Raw genomic sequence first — 16,756 nt, forward strand, 5'->3', positions numbered from 1 at the left:
TGCTCGGGACGCCATTTAAAAATGGTGTCGCGATCTATCGCTACACTGAAGAATTCCGGCGAGTGGAGCTCCTCAGTGCACAAACAGGACTATGTGCGGCCTTGGCCAAGTGTTCCCTGCTGAGGCCTCCTACCTAATGCGAGTGCCGTTTTATAGCGTGGCGTTTCTCGCCGCTACGAGCACGGGGAAACACACTCACTATGGGATTTTGTTCCCATTTAGTTAAATCCCACCCCTTATTGGCAAGCCTGCCTGTTTCTCTGGGGAGAAATAAACCCTGTTCTGACTGAACGTCGACAGTGTAGGGTTTCTTGGCGCTCCGAATGCTGGGAAACATCCGGCTAAACGCACTCATTATGGGTCTCCCATCCGGGTAGATCACGCCCTCTGTTTCTCTTGCCACAGATGCTGCCAGAGCCATTGAGTAATACCAGTAGTTTTTGTTTTCATTTCAGATTTGCAGCATCAGGAAGTGTTTTGCTTTTGTGCTGAATATGGGTTTCTTTACCTTTACAGAAAGGACAACAAAATTTAAATTATCGAGAAAATTATAATGATTTGAGAGGCCAGTGAGAACATTTTATGGCATTGTGAAATAGGCTATTTCAAAATACTGTTCTGGTAGAGAGAACTTGACATTCCTTGTGCTTACCATAGATTCCTGTATGGATGCCAATACACTATTTAAAAGATTTTATTTGCCTTTGTGAAATTGCAAAATTTTAAAGAAAGCATTAATACAATAGCCTAGATAGATTTAAATTGCAAAGACATATTAAGTATAATACAAAGGGTGGCACAATGGTCAGCACTGCTGCCTCATAGCGCCAGGGACCCGGGTTCCGGCCTTGGACTGTGTGTGTATGCATGTGTGTGTGTATGCATGTGTGTGTGTATGTATGTGTGTGTGTATGCATGTGTGTGTGTATGCATGTGTGCTTTGGTGTGTGTGTGCGTGTATATATGTGTGTGGATATATGTGTGTATATATCTGTGTGTGTGTGTAAATGTGCGTGTATGGTGTGTATATATGTGTGTGTGTATGCATGTGTGTGTGTATGCATGTGTGCTCAGGTGTGTGTGTGTGTAGATATGTGTGTGGATATATGTGTGTATATATGTGTGTATATGTGCGTGTATGGTGTGCATATATATGTGTGTGTGTGTGCATATGTGTGTGTGCATATGTTTGTGTGTGTATGTGTTGTGTGTGTATGTGTTGTGTGTGTATGTGTGTGGTGTGTGTGTGTGTATGTGTGTTTGTGTGTGTGTGTGTGTGCGTGTATGTGTGTTTGTGTGTGTGTGCGTGTATGTGTGTGTTAGTGTGTGTATGTGTGTGTGTATGTATGTATGTGTTGTGTGTGTGGTATGTGTGTGTGCGTGTTGGTGCAGACCTGATGGGCCAAATAGCCTCCTCCTGCACTGTAGGAATGTTATGGTTCTATAGCCAATCCTAATATCTAATGGTTTAAAATTATCTTAAAGGGGACTTGAGAGGATAATATAATAGCCCATTTACCAATGTAAAAAGACTAAGACGTGGTAAATGGTCTACACAGTGATTGTTGGCGAGAATAATTTGCATTTGTTAGCATTTTTAATGTAATAACATGTTGAAAATATAATAAAATATTGATTTGCACAAAAGCCTACAATACGTATGGGCCAATCAAATTATTTTACTTCACCAAATTACATCCAACCCACGAGCCAAATGTGAAAATCCAAATGAAAAAGATAGCTCTAAAACCTTGGTCACACTTGTACCTGGGTCAGCAGTCTGCGGTTTCATACTTCATTCCAGGCACATACAGATAATGGAGGCCTTGTGCAAACATGGGCAGGAATGGGAACTAAACATTCCTGGCTACATGGTATTCAAAAAGAATAGGGAAGCTGCCCGCAACCCCCCCCCCCCCGCCATATACAAAGACAAGGAATCCAAGCAAAACCATTACAAAAGACTGGTTAGGCCTCAGCTCAAGTGTTACGTGCAATTCTGGGTACTACACTTTAGGAAGAGTATCAAGGCTTTGGAGAGAGAAGAACAGGATGATACCAGAGATGAGGGACTTCAGTTATCTAAAGAAATTGAAGAAGATGGCATTGTTCTCCCAAACCAGAGAAAATTAAGTGGAGGCCTACCGGAGACACTGCAAATTAATATTTTGTTAGAGCATTTAAGGGGAATTCTTATGGCAATTGGATTGGTAACCAGATTTCAAATAATTGACGAAAGATCTAAAGGAGGCAGGAGAACAATTTATTTTTGACACAGAATGTGGCTACGACCTGGACTGCGCTACCTGAAGGGGTGACGGAAACAGAATCCATATGAACTTTCCGAAGGCAATTGAACATGCACTCGACAAGACCAATTTGCATGGTGATGACTCGGGATTACATTAAATAAAATCTCTTTAAAAATAGAGTAATGACAGGCTGATTGTCCTCCTTCTGTGTTGTAAGATTCTAAATTAGAAACCTTTTGGAAAAGCCACCTTGGGGTAAATTTTCATGAATGACTTCATGTCTGCCACACTGTCAATTTCAGAAAGGGGTGTGGGGACACTTCGGGATGTTACACAGCGTTTTACCACGTGCCTGAATCTCATCAGCAAGTTTCACTATGAGCAACAATGAACTAATTTCCGTACATTAAATCCAACGTCTGACATAGTGTCGTAAGGATTGTGCCTATTCGGCAGATTTCTCTTATTAAGGTCATGCTTGCATCGGTCTTTATTATTTTCTATGTTATATCACCCCAGTGCAACCTTTATGAGGGTCACATAATAACTTTTATTGTCATAAGTAGGCTTACATTAACACTGCAATGAAGTTACCATGAAAAGCCTCTAGTCACCACATTCCGATGCCTGCTCGGGTACACAGAGGGAGGATTCAGAACGTCCAAATTACCTAACAGCACGTCTTTTTGGGATTTGTGGGAGGAAACCAGGGGCGCGATTCTCCACTCCCACGCCGGTTGGGAGAATCGCCTGGGTCGCCAAAATTTCCGGGGACGCCGGTCCAACACCCACCCGCGATTCTCCCAAGCGGCGGGAACGGCCCGGTCGAGTTTCGTGGGCCGCAGGCCGGAGAATCGCCGGAGTCACCGAAAATGGCGATTCTCCGGCACTCTCGCTATTCTGAGGCCCGAATGGGCCGAGTGGCCAGACCAAAACGGCGGGATCCCCCCGGCGCCGTCCACACCTGGTCGCTGCAGTCGTGAGCGGTGCGTGAAGGCTGGTGGGGCGGCCTGTGGGGGGGGCGAGGGGGGATCCTGCACCGGGCTTCACCTGGAATGTGGGATGGCCCGCGATCGGTGCCCACCAATCGTCGGGCCGTCCTCTCTGAAGGAGGACCTCCTTCCTTCCGCGGCCCCGCAAGATCCATCACCCATCTTCTTACGGGGCGGATTTAGACAGGACGACAACCACGCATGCGCGGGTTGGCGCCGGCCAACCCGCGCATGCGCGGATGACGCCCGTTATGCGGCGCCGGCCGTGTCATCTATGCGGCGCCGTTTTTACGCGGGCGACAAGGCCTGGCGCGTGTAGATGACGTGGCCCCGATCCTGGCCCATTGTCAGGGCCTGAATCGGTCGGGACCGGGGCCGTTCCGCACCGTCGTGAACCTCGACGGCGTTCACGACGGCGCGGCCACTTCGGCGTGGGAGTGGAGAATCCCGCCCCAGAGCTCCCGGAGGAAACCCACGCAGAAACAGGGAGAATGTGCAGGCTCAAGCAGGAATTGAATCTGGGACCCTGGCGCTGTGAAGCAACAGTGCTAACCACTGTGCTACCGTGCCGGCCGTACATGGCAGTGCATGTCTGTGATCTGGAGAAATTCCCCAAAGCAACGAGTTCATGCTTCCTATTGGTTGATAAACTAACTTTCGATTTCTCAGAGGTACCAGTTTCACAAGGTATAACCTCCCATTTGAGACGCAAGCTGAATGTTCAACTCTCTATTGTCACACCTCATCAGTTACTGCAAATCCACATTGGGGGAATATGGGCAGTGAATTTAAAATTCAGCAGTGCAAATAAGCCAAAGGAGAATATGCTTTGTAATGTAGTGACTCACCCTTCCAATTAGAAAAGATGGTTCTATCCAATCCATGCAAACATCTCTCCAGAGCATGATGGATCCGATCCTCTGTACAGGAGGTATGCTGCATTTTATATCATCTCCTAAAAGAAAGTAAAGAAAATTTATGGACATCATTACTGTCTGGTTGGTTAAATAGAGAAGAAATGCCGACTCAAGACTAGAATAACAATAATAGAGACCAATGACAGTCTCAGAAATACTAACAATGCAGAGTTCACATTTTAAAAGCTCATTTTCCACCACTGCTGTCTGTTTTGCAGTGTGCCTTTTTCATTTCAATGGGTGTTTTCTTGAAATGTCCTCAATTTCATAATCTCAAGCAATGCTACTAAAGTCAGGAAGTGACGCATTGCAGAGACAACTGGTGTATGATGTCATGGTTACAAGGACACAATGTCCACACACAAGGTTACACAGATGAGCTCATCATTTCACAGTATCACACGGTGCAAAAGAGGCCTGTCATAACCTGGGGTTAAGCAGGTCATGGGACCCTACTTATGAGAGTGGGGGATTGATATTCCCAAAGGACTATGGGGAACACTCCCCCACTGAGGGGGTACGGTGCCCCTTCCTGTATAAAACCGGAGGGCCTTGAACTGTGAGCTGGGCTCCTGTAGTAGAGTAACTGCTCTGCACTCTTGTTCCGTTGCATTAAATCTTTTTTCTTGGACTCAACCTGTTCGGCTCGATGTGGACTCCTTTCTGGACATTATAATAAGGCCCTTCGGTCCATCGAGCCTGCACCGACACGTGAAAAACACCTGACCTATGATGTGTTAAGTAAGTTGGTTTAACGTTGACTGCAACTGGATGCTGTGAAACTAGAAACAGGCTTCTGACACAGGAGTTAGTCCAACACTGTTTTATTGAACTTCCTGATTGCTGTGCATAGTCTGCTGTGGGTTGACACTGTCAATTTAACTGATAACCTCCTACTGGCTTGACCAGACAAACTCTCTACCTCATGGTGATAGTTCTCACTGGCTTGTGCACTCTTACTATCTCAGTAGCTGTGTCCTGTAGAGAGAGGGAGAGTCTTAATGCCCTGTGTGCTTTATAGTGGTGGTGTCCTGTCTAGTGATTGGTTGTTATGTGTCGTGTGTGTTCATTGGTTATCCTGTGTGTCAATCACTGCCTGTCTGCATCTCATTATATACATGGCTGGATATTATGACAACCTACCCATCTAATCCCATTTACCAGCACTTGGCCCATAGCCTTGAATGTTATAACGAGCAAAGTGCTCATCCAGGTACTTTTTAAAGGATGTGAGGCAACCCGCCTCTACCACCATCCCAGGCTGTTCACTCCAGTCCGTCACCACCCTCTGGGTAAAACGGTTGTTCTTCACATCCCTCAACAGACTTAGTTTCCTCATTTACTACTTGGATAGGAACATACACAAAATTTAATTGTGCCATATTCGGGAGGGTAGACTAAAATTGTTGGGCTTTGCCAACTTGAATCATACAACTTTGCTGTTAAGCCATTGTGGGGGCTGTCCACAATAAGACTGCTGGAGAACTAAAGCATCTCTTCTTTTGCAGCTTATAGAGGCGGTTTGATTATCGATGTCATAGATTAGATTAAAAGAAACCTCACACAATAGTGGCCATTGAAATAATTAATTATTTTGCAAAGAGTACTTGCTATTTATTTACCCGTGTCAACTTCCTCCCACCATGCACATTGTTGCAACAATGGAGACAAATCACAGACTCTTAAAGGTGAGATTTTCTGACCTCCCCGGGGCATGTTTCATGGCGGCAGGAGGCGGTCCACTGTTGGCCAGCAGCGGGAACATCTGGTCCCGAGGTTGTCAATGGAATTTCCCATTGAATCCACCCCACGCAGGGGTGCGCCATCATTTGGATCAGAAGATGCCGCCAGTGTGAACAGTTGGAAGATCTCACCCATAATGTGTCTGTTGCAAGTCTCAACTCAACCCATTAATTAAGACTGTCAAATTATGCCAAATAGCTTTGAGCAAATCCATCCTCAACAGTTACAAGGGCATACTTAGCCCAGATTGTGAGGTAAAAATCAGCACTCACGATTATTAAAGATTAAATTTGACACCAACTTCTGGTGGCTGTACATGCAGAGACAAACAGGGAAATCAGGAAGTTACTATCCAAAGTGCCGGAGAAGCTTCTCTACATCAGTGTGTTGCCCAGAGACTCACCATTGAAACACATGGAATGCATGGAGTTGCTGTATTTCTATCCGGTTTATTGGCAATGTGGGTTTCTTTTAGAAAATGCTGCGAGAAGATTGTAGTGTTGCAGCAAAAATAGCATAAAAATTCATTTATGATTGTATTTCAATGCGTGAGTACAAGAAATTCTCCCATCATGTTTTTAGTAGAATTTTTGTTGTTTTTTTTCAGAGATGGTAAAATGGATGGATTTGTGTATTTTTGTGCCATACATTATTTCTTTTCTTTATGTTGATGTGCGCACAAAACCTCTCCATCTTGTGACATGATTAACAGGATGGGCACCACTGGGGCCCAGTGGATACACTGCCGGGACACATGTACCCTGCTGGATCCCAAACCAGCATTTAGAGACCTAATTCTGTTCTCCATTTTCCAGGGCTATCTGGAATGGTGCTGAAAAGCTTTGCAGTCTGAGTTAGAGATGGGAATGCTTGTGGTAAACCACTGTTGAACCTGTATTAGGTATTGTACGGTAGGACCTGTACTACAGGTTCGCCGGTTGTCCCTGCCTGCTGGCTCCTCCCAGGAGGCGGGTATAAATATGCGTGGCCTCCAGCTAGCAGCCATTTCGCCAGCTGCTGTAGGAGGCCACACATCTGTTCGCAATAAAGCCTCAGTTGGATTCAACTATCGTCTTTGTCCAATTGATCGTGCCTCAATGCTACCACAAAGCCTATTTTTCTCACTCCCTTTTTCTGATATCATACAAAGTCAGCACATGAGTACTTGGCAGCACACTCTTTGTATGGCCCTCTGTCCACCATTTTAAAAGAAACAGTGGGCAGAGGATTCTCATCATAAAACATTAAGGTCCATAAAGTAGCATTGCCAATAATGGTCTCCAGGCCTAGATGTCTTAATTTCTCCAATACATTCTTTGTTTCTTTGGTTTGTGGCGTAGATAATGGCTATTCATCAACTACCCGTCTGAAATTTGAAAAGTTAACCATGCTTGATTGGCAAAACACAGGGAATTTTCAACATTCGGTCATGTGGAAAGGTGAGCATCACACAAATATTTACAGTCAGGACATCTCGAGCTGCTTATTTTAATTATTTACATTTACAGATACTAAACATTGATGAACTAAGTGATTTCTAGCCAGATTTACTAAATTTACACTAAATAAATGCCCCATGATTCAATTAATTACAAATTATATGATTCAAAGTCTTGAAGTATCTAACAGCATAGTCAAAAACCCAGCCGGGTTATCCTCTCTTCCAACATCTTCTATTGGGCAAGAGATACAAAGGTCGGAGAACACGAACTAACAGATTCAAAAACAGCTTCTTCCCCACTGTTACCAGACTTCTGAACGACCCTCTTATGGACTGAACTGATCTCTTCACACACCTTCTCTACTGAGTAGTACTACACTCCGTGTGCTTCACCCGATGTCTAGGTCTATGTATTGATGCACGATCAATGACTACTGAAGCGAGATTGTGGTCCAATTGAAGGCTTTAATGAACAAGTAGTTACCCCAGCAGCTCCGGTACAGAATGACTGCTGTGGGTGAAACACAGACTCTTATGCTCCGCCTGCTGGGCGGAACCAGCAGGCAGGTTCCACCACTCATGCTACAGTATAAGGTACATCCCACCTAGGTACCGAGATGCCCCTAATATAGCCTACCACATGTATTTACATTGTGTATCTCTTTGCATGCCCTATGTTTTTCATGTATGGGAGGATCTGACTGGACTGTACTCAGAATAATACTTTTTTATGTACCTCGGTACACGTGACAATAAACCCAAATCCAAATCATTAGATCTCGGCAATAATCAGGAAAAATTAACCCTGACAGTGGTTTGTTGCTTGTTCACATGCAGAGGAAGACTCTTCTAACTCAGCCATGCTTTCATTCTGTGATGCTCTTCAGTTCCATTTATTGTGCGGACACAATGGGCCAAATGGCCTCCTTTTGCGCCGTAACAATTCTGTGATTCTGTGAATAGATTCTCACTCTTGCCCTGTAAAGCTCCCATATTGGACTTGTGTGGTGATGTGCATCAATGTAAATGTATGCAGGCTAGCTAGACACTAGAGGGAGCACCACAAACATCACACACACTCAACCAACAGATCAGTTAGATAGGACACGACCAATGGACATTCACGATACACACAGAGGTGACACGACCACAAGAGGACATTACACCAACCCATATATAAAGGACACAACACACATGATCTGCCTCTTTCCAGTGGAGACAGTCAGTGAGTACTGACACAGGGGTGATTCAATATTACACCCACCACGTGGATTGCAGCAACTGGTTAGTCAGTCTGGGTAGCTATAGTAGGATTAGCAGTAGTGTCAAACCCGAGTAATAGAAGTGTAAATAGTTTAATAAACGTGTTGAAGTTATCTCCACGTCTGAACCTTCCTTTGTCAAGTGCACCACAAGGAAGCCGCTTATGTTACACCTACAACATAACAAATCAACTTGTACATGCATTTTCCCACAAGGAGTGAATTAATGTTGAATGACTAGGCTCATTCATATTCCTTGTACTAAATGTACAAACAATAATATTCAACGTGAGTCATTGCTTTAAATCCAAGTTGCCTATTGTATTTTATTTTCAACACTGCTGGATATTTAAATAGTCCCAAGTAAGGGACAGCAGGAAACATTTATGTTAAAGGTCATCCCACATGACACTGTGTGGCAATCAATTGACTCATTGGCAGATGTTCTCTCGCATTACCACAGACATGACAAATTGGTTTGCCTTATGTTTGGAGGATATGTACTAACATCCTCAAAATGACTAAAGTCTATTTCCTCCATGTGGTCTTTGTGTTAAACATCCAAGTTAGCAATGTGAGCTGCAAACAGCAAACCTACAATGGCTTCTGACTGGTTCCCAATAGCCCCCCCCCCCCCCCCCCCCCCCCCCCCCCCCCCCGCTAACAAGGTTCCGCTGCATTTGCTCAGCCAACTCCAGCCAGCTCGCAACGATGGCGTCGAGGAGATGAGCCCCCAAGATTTGGGATACTGACCCGAGGAGGATACTAGACACAGGGGAAGCCAGGAGGGATGACCTGTTCCCCTGAGGGTCCCGGAGAGTCAGCCACAAGGCAGCCAGTGCTGCTTGGGATGAGGTGGCAGCTGTCAGCTCAGGGAGTATTACCAGGAGGACTGACTTTCAGTGCCGAAGGAAGGTCAATAATCTACACCGGGCAGCACAAGTGTGTAGAGACCAACGTCACCGCCCACCCCCCCCATGCCCCTGCAAGGGAGCACCGCCCTCCAACTCCACATGCGACCTTGAATCCTTCCTCCACCTCCTCCCCCTTTAACACTTTAACACCCCTCCTTCGCACACACCCCACCACTGTGGACCAAGCGTGTGGCTAATGATGCCCTCTTTGTGTCCCCTCAGGAAACGCACTCCCATGATCGGCAGGAGAGGGCCCAGACTGGTAGAAGGGTGCCGGACTTAAGAATTATCACCTCCTTCAAGGAGCAGGCCCTGGAGGTGACCGGGGTGGCAGCGGGCAGATCGGTCACCCATGCTGAGGCTGGCGGACGCCGCAGAGGTGAGGAACCACCGGGCGCCACCCGGGGGACCTGTCAAATGTGAGTAGTGATTGCCTTGCTGACTGACCCATCTCTCCCACTGACCACATGTCCATTCTCCCACAGGTCCACCAGCCGACGGCGAAGGCCCACCCCGGGTGGCCCCCTCCATTGACTCTGAGGAGACCAGCTCGGAGGAGAGCCCCGAGGATGCAACTGTTATATAGTTGCGGCACAGCTGTCATCCCCTCCCTCCACTGCACAGATTCAGACACCTTGGTGGGACATGTTAGTGGACGGGCTTCGGGGGCACAATCTGGTGAGTACCACACCGCTGATGATGCACATCAGGTGGAGGCAGGAACCCCCAGGCGAGACAACAGTTGGAGGGCTGCTGGACCTCTGGAACTGAGGTAGCAGGGGTTGATGGAGACAATAGGGAGTGGCCGGGATATTCAGAGGGAGATGTCAGCATCACGCCAGCAGATCCATAGCCGATTGGAGGAGTCCCAGAGGCCACAGGTACAGGAGATGGAGCCGGCAATGAGTGGCATCGAGGCCAACACTGCTAGGGTGGCGGCCGCAGCGAAGAGCCTGGTGCACGACGTCGGCACCATTAGTGAAGGTGTCCAAGGCATCGTGCAGCTGGTGATGGCCATGGCTGAGGGTCTCGGCTGAATGTCTGACTCGCTGGGGGATGACACCCTGCACCAGGCCAACCTTGATGGGTTTCTACTGGACATGGCTGATGCGCTGCGGAGCTTGTCCCAGTTGCAGGTGGGCATGGCTGAGGCAGTGCCGAGCATGTCCCAATCACTGAGGAGCATCACTGAGGGTGTCAACACCATGGTGCAGAATATAGAGAAGCCAGGGCTGGCAGAGCCAGGTGATGCAGAGGCAGCCGGGGCTCAAACCAGCTGACCATTGGTCCCATGGTGAACCCCAGGGCACCTATGGGCACCAACTGGAGGAGGGGGGTGGCTGAGCGCCGACCAGGACCCGAGCCATGGGGTGGCAACAGTGGCCATCAGCTCCTCCGAGTTTCACTTCTCTGATGAGGCTGCGTCTCGAGGTCAGCACGCGGGACAGGGTGGCACGGCTGTGCATGTGCTGCCAACAAGTGAGCCGGGGCTGTCCGGCCCCAGAGCCCCCAGAGGAGGCCCGCCAGGTGCATTGAAGGCCACGGGACGGGGTAGGCAGCTGGCTGCCTCCACCTCAGATGTGCATCCTGGGGAAACACCTAGACGTAGCATTAGAGGTAGGAGGGCCAGGCACGTTGAAGATCACTGAGGGCATCGGGGGAGGGGGGGGGGTGGTAGGTGGGATGTGGGGGCGGGGGACAGTACCACCTGGAGTGGGGTATTGTACAACTCATTAAACACCTTTTTTGCATAACCATTATGATGCCTCTGCCACTTCGTTCCGTAATGCGAGCTGGCCCCTAGACCCTTTGCCCTTCTCTCCAGGCATCCCCCCCTCTCCCCATGGTGCTCACCCACCCTCCGGCCATGGGCATGTGCCCCGAGCTGTGTCCCAACCCCTGGGTGTTCGGATGTTGCGTGTGTGGTGTTGCTTCCCACATTGTCCAAGCATCAAGGTGTGATTGGGATACTAGGCAATAACTACCACATGCTACATGGGCCAACTACAGGAATCCACTTGGTATGTATGAAGTGCTCACGTAACCATAATTGCCAATTCCCTATTAGCAATAGCTTTCTGCCGCACAGCCAGAAGCATGAGTCGGTGGGGGCTATGGGTGGTCGTTGGGGTAGACAGGCAGCGGCATGGATTGCCCCCGGAATGGGTACACGATCCAGGGGTTGGCATGGTGGTACCGTGAGCAGTTGCCCCCCGGTTGCTCTCCCAGTGCCTCCCCCTCCCCCTCCATGGCGATCCACTCCTGCAGAGGGCCCCCTACCCCCAGTCGAGGGTCCACTCAGGGTCCCTCACACACCCCCCACCAACCACTAGCCAGCACCCCCGGGCTTGTTGCCTGTGACAAAGATGGCTACCCCCCCTCCTCGGCTCCCCACAGAAGCCCTTCCGCCAAGTTCACATTTTTCAAAAGGAGTACTAATCGACGCCAGCATGTGGACTTGCTGGGGAGGCTGCTGAATGACAATAGGAGGCCGTCGGAGAAGGGGTCACTCCCGTTAATTCTATAGAAATTGGGCTTAAGTGGTGATAATTGGTTTCTCGCCACTCTACAGCGAGATCCCGATTTCGCCTACGGGAGCGGGCCAGTTGCATCGCAAACTGTTTGCCACCCGGCGCAGATCTCATTTTTTGCCTCTTCGCTATTCACCAGCTTAATTTCACTTGAGCGAGAGCGCAACGAGGCCAGAGGATCACGTCCTTTGTCTTTCCTTATTTGATTGTCACAGTAACTTCATTGCAGTGTTAATGTAAGCCTGATTCTGACAATAATAAAGATTATATATATTATATATTGCGTCTTGTGACACCAATATACTGACAAAGTTGTTTTTATTTATTTTTAAACTATGAGATGTGGGTATCTTGACAAGGCCAGTATTCCTCGTCCATCCCTGATCACACTGGAGATGCCTTCTTGAACTGCTGCCGTCCTTGTGGTACAGGTATTCCAATAGTATTGTTCGGGAGGGAGTTTTAGGATTTTGATCCATCAGCAATGAAGGAACAGTGATATCTTTCCAAAGTTAGGTAGTGTGACTTAGAGGGAAATGTGAAGGTGCTGGTTTTCCCATGCACCTGCTGACCTTTGTCATTCTAGATTGTGGACATTGCAGTTTGGAAAGTTCTAGCCTTGGTGAGTTTCTGCAGTGTACCTTATAAATAGTGCGCATAGCAGCCACTGGAGGAAGAGTGAATGTGTATTATAGTGTCCAACATCACTGCCCCACCATTGAAAAAAGAAGATACACCTCCTTAAGAAATAAGGTGGATGTTATAACCTGCCTACTTACCATTGGCTGGACCCTGCCTCCCGACCATATGTAACGATTAATACACACCGGGGCCTGTATGAATATACACAGTTGCCCTTTGGAGTATCCTCTGCCTGCGCAATTTTTCAACGTGTTATGGAGGGCATTTTGAGAGGTTTACCACGTGTTGCTGCCTACTTAGATGACGTTTTGATTACAGGGACGTCGGAGCAGGAACAATTGGAAAATCTGGAGGCTGTCCTTAGACGCCTTTCGGAGGCTGGAGTCCGTTTACGTCGTATTAGTGCGTATTTCGGGCAAAGGAAGTAGTCTACCTAGGTTATTGGGTGGACCGCGAAGGTTTGCACCCCGTCGCAGAGAAGGTGCGTGCAATTCAACAGGCCCCCGCCCCGACTGACACTTCGCATCTTCGTTCTTTTCTCGGTCTCGTACACTATTACGGGAATTTCCTCCCCAATCTGGCAACTATGCTGGCCCCGTTGCACCTGCTGCTAAAGAAAAATCACACCTGGGTTTGGGGTCAGCCGCAAGAAACCGCTTTCCGGCGGGTAAAGCAACAATTGTCGTCGTCTGGGTTACTAACCCACTATGATCCTGGAAAGCCTTTGCGCGTCACATATGATGCATCCCCATATGGTATTGGGGTCGTCCTGTCCCACAAGATGGAGAACGGGGCCAAGCGACCGATAGCTTTCGCCTCCCGCACATTGACTGCAGCGGAGAAAAAGTACGCGCAGATCGAGAAGGAGGGCCTGGCAGTGGTTTTTGTGGTGAAACGCTTCCACCAGTACGTGTATGGCCGCCATTTCACTATCGTGACTGATCATAAGCCTCTGCTGGGACTTTTCAGAGAGGATATGCCAATACCGCCCATTGCTTCCGCACGGATCCAGCGCTGGGCTTTGTTGCTTGCTGCATACGAGTATTCTCTGGAGCACAAACCAGGTACGCAGATAGCAAATGCCGACGCACTGAGCCGATTGCCTTTATCGACCGGCCCCATGTCGACCCCCACGACCGGTGAGGTGGTTGCAACCCTAAATTTTATGGACACCTTGCCTGTCACGGTATCACAGATCCGTGAGTGGACCCAGACGGAGCCAGTCCTGTCAAAGGTTCGGCACATAGTCCTGTGTGGTGGGCAGCATAGACAGCTCTCAGGCGAGTTGCGGGCATTTTCCTCCAAGCTGTCAGAATTCAGCGTGGAAGACGGCATCCTCTTTTGGGGGACGCGTGTGATTGTCCCGGAAAAAGGCCAGGAGCTGATACTAACAGACTTGCACAATGGGCATCCAGGTGTGACCAAAATGAAAATGTTGGCCCGGAGTTATGTCTGGTGGCCAGGCCTCGACACCGACATTGAGAAGGTGGCCCAAAACTGCTCCATTTGCCAGGAGCATCAGAAGCTTCCGCCGGCCGCGCCCCTACATCACTGGGAATGGCCAGGGCGGCCTTGGGCACACTTGCATGCAGATTTCGCAGGCCCTTTTCAAGGATCCATGTTCCTTCTATTAATTGAAGCCCAGTCTAAATGGCTAGAGGTGCATAAGATGCAGGGGACAACGTCCTGCGCAACAATTGAAAAGATGCGTTTGTCGTTTAGTACGCATGGCCTCCCCGAGGTGCTGGTCACGGATAACGGCACTCCATTCACGAGTGAGGAGTTTGCGAGGTTCACGAAGATGAACAGCATACGCCATATCCGCACTGCCCCTTACCACCCGGCTTCAAATGGATTGGCAGAGCGCGCAGTGCAGACATTCAAAAGAGGCCTAAAGAAGCAGTCTTCCGGATCAATGGACATGAGACTGGCTCGGTTTTTGTTTACGTAGAGGACCACCCCCTATGCGGTGACTGGGGTAGCTCCCACAGAACTCCTAATGGGCCGGAGACTTCGCACCCGCCTTAGTATGGTTTTCCCAGACATTGGCGCAAAAGTACGCCGCACACAAGAACGGCAGGGACAGGGATTTTCTCGGCATAGGCCGATTCGGCAGTTTGCACCCCCTGACCCAGTGTTCGTTCAGAATTTGGCTGGTGGTGCCCAGTGGGTTCCTGGTGTAATCTTTCACCAAACGGGCCCTATATCTTACCAGGTGCAAGCCCAGGGTCGTCTCCAGCGCAAAAATGTAGACCACGTTCGGTCCAGAAGACTATCCCCTCAAAAGATTCCCCGCCCCCGGAGCTCATTTATACAGCTGCAGAGATCAGAGACAAGGGAAGGTAGTCCTCACAATCTTCCACTGGTGCCTCACTCGAAGCCTGCACAGGTCGTTACAGAACCGAATGGTGAGAGAGACGCTGACATGACGGAGGCAGCAGTCTCTGACTCCAAGATGGAGACACAGGATGCATCAGAGGGGGAATCCTCGGGTCCACGGGCCGTGGATGTACAACCGTTGCGCCGTTCATCACGGAAGCGCCGGTCTCCGTCTCGTTACACGCCGCCTGATCCAGCGCCGCGTGCAAATGGTGTCCGGCCTGCGGCAAAACGAGTCTGACGCCCTCCTTCGCCAGGGTCTTCAGTGGATTCCTTGGACTTTGGGGGGGGGGGGGTAGGGACGTTATAACCTGCCTACTTACCATTGGCTGGGGACTAATGACAATCCCACAATCCTGTGGGAGTATGAGCTTCCCAATGAGGGGGGCGGAGAAACCATTAGTAAATTCCTAGTATAACTAAAGCTGGCCAGTTTAGGAACCAAGAGGAAGGAGAGTGCAGCAAGGGAAGTTGCTGCTGCTGTTATATATATATATATGTTATTGTAAATAAATGTTATTACTTTGTATCCCTAAAACCCATGCTGGATTCTTCGTGGCCCTCACAAAAGTGGACCACCTCGAAGACACTGGAGCTGGAAGATTCACCTGGTAGATGCTCCCCCCACCCCCTACTGTGGTGTTCCAGAGTCCAGGATCTCTGCTAGCCTCCACCCAAACTATAAAGACTGCCTCAGGCCTTCTTCAGGCAAGTCCTGACTTTTACATGCCACGTTGGTCCAGACATGTTCGGGTCTGACGTGTTTTCCTGCTGGTACAACAAAGAATCGAGCGTGGGGGGTAAGAGTCTGGTTGGGCTTTTATTTTCATCCTATTAACGGATGCCAACCGGTTGCATGCCAGCTTCCAGCATGATTCTCGATTTGCCATGGCAGACACCATTGAAAGATCCCACTCTGAATTCACGCTGGCCCAAATCCGATTTTTGGGCCTCCTGCCAAATTCTCACCCCCGCCCAACATTGCTCCTCATGCAGGGGCACGGGAGAATGCAACCCTTTGATTTTTGTAACGCAGTAATTATGTGGCTGGTCCACTTATATTTCTGGTCACTGGTGGATCCAGGACATTGATTGTAATACTGTTATGTCAAGAGGAGCTGGTTAGTGGTCATTGCCTGGCAATTATGTGCCACAACTGTTAACTGCCACTTATCAGTCTAAGCTTTAATGTTGACAAGGTCTTGCTGTGTGCTGGCACAGACTCCTTCAGTATCGGAGGAGTTGTGAATGGAACTGAATGCTGTACAATCGGCGAACATCCCCAGTTCTGACTTTATGATGGAGGGAAGGTCATTTATGAAGCAGCTGAAGTTGGTTTTGCCTGCGACATTATCCTGAGAAACTCCTGCAGTGACATCCTGGTTGGCCCCCAACAACCACAACAGTCTCCTGATGTGCTGGGTATGATGACAGTCAATGGAGAGTTTCACCCAGATTCCCATTAACTTAAATGTTACTACGGCCCGTTGATGCCATGAACGGTTAAATGCTGCCTTGATATCAAGGGAAGTCACTCTTACATTACCCGTTGAGTTCAAATCTTCTGTCCATTTTTGATACCAAGATTGTGAACAGCAGTGATTCAGTCTCAGGTAGGTGATGCCAGATCAAATCTTAATTTAACTCTGATACAGATTTATTACAACCAAAGGTGCTATCAAG

The 16,756-nt window shown here is 48.6% G+C and overlaps 1 protein-coding gene across 1 annotated transcript in view; it reads right to left on the reverse strand.

Annotated features, from left to right (window-relative positions):
* Positions 1-16,756, reverse strand: part of pik3r5 (phosphoinositide-3-kinase, regulatory subunit 5) — a 139,100-nt gene that overhangs the window by 102,753 nt on the left and 19,591 nt on the right. Inside the window, exon 2 of the mRNA XM_072483263.1 lies at positions 4,093-4,199. Within this exon, the coding sequence (XP_072339364.1) occupies positions 4,093-4,186 (94 nt within the window). The 5' untranslated portion in view covers positions 4,187-4,199. The remainder of the gene's footprint in view (positions 1-4,092; positions 4,200-16,756) is intronic.

Source organism: Scyliorhinus torazame, chromosome 18 (genome assembly GCF_047496885.1).
Source record: "Scyliorhinus torazame isolate Kashiwa2021f chromosome 18, sScyTor2.1, whole genome shotgun sequence".
Lineage (NCBI taxonomy): Eukaryota > Metazoa > Chordata > Chondrichthyes > Carcharhiniformes > Scyliorhinidae > Scyliorhinus > Scyliorhinus torazame.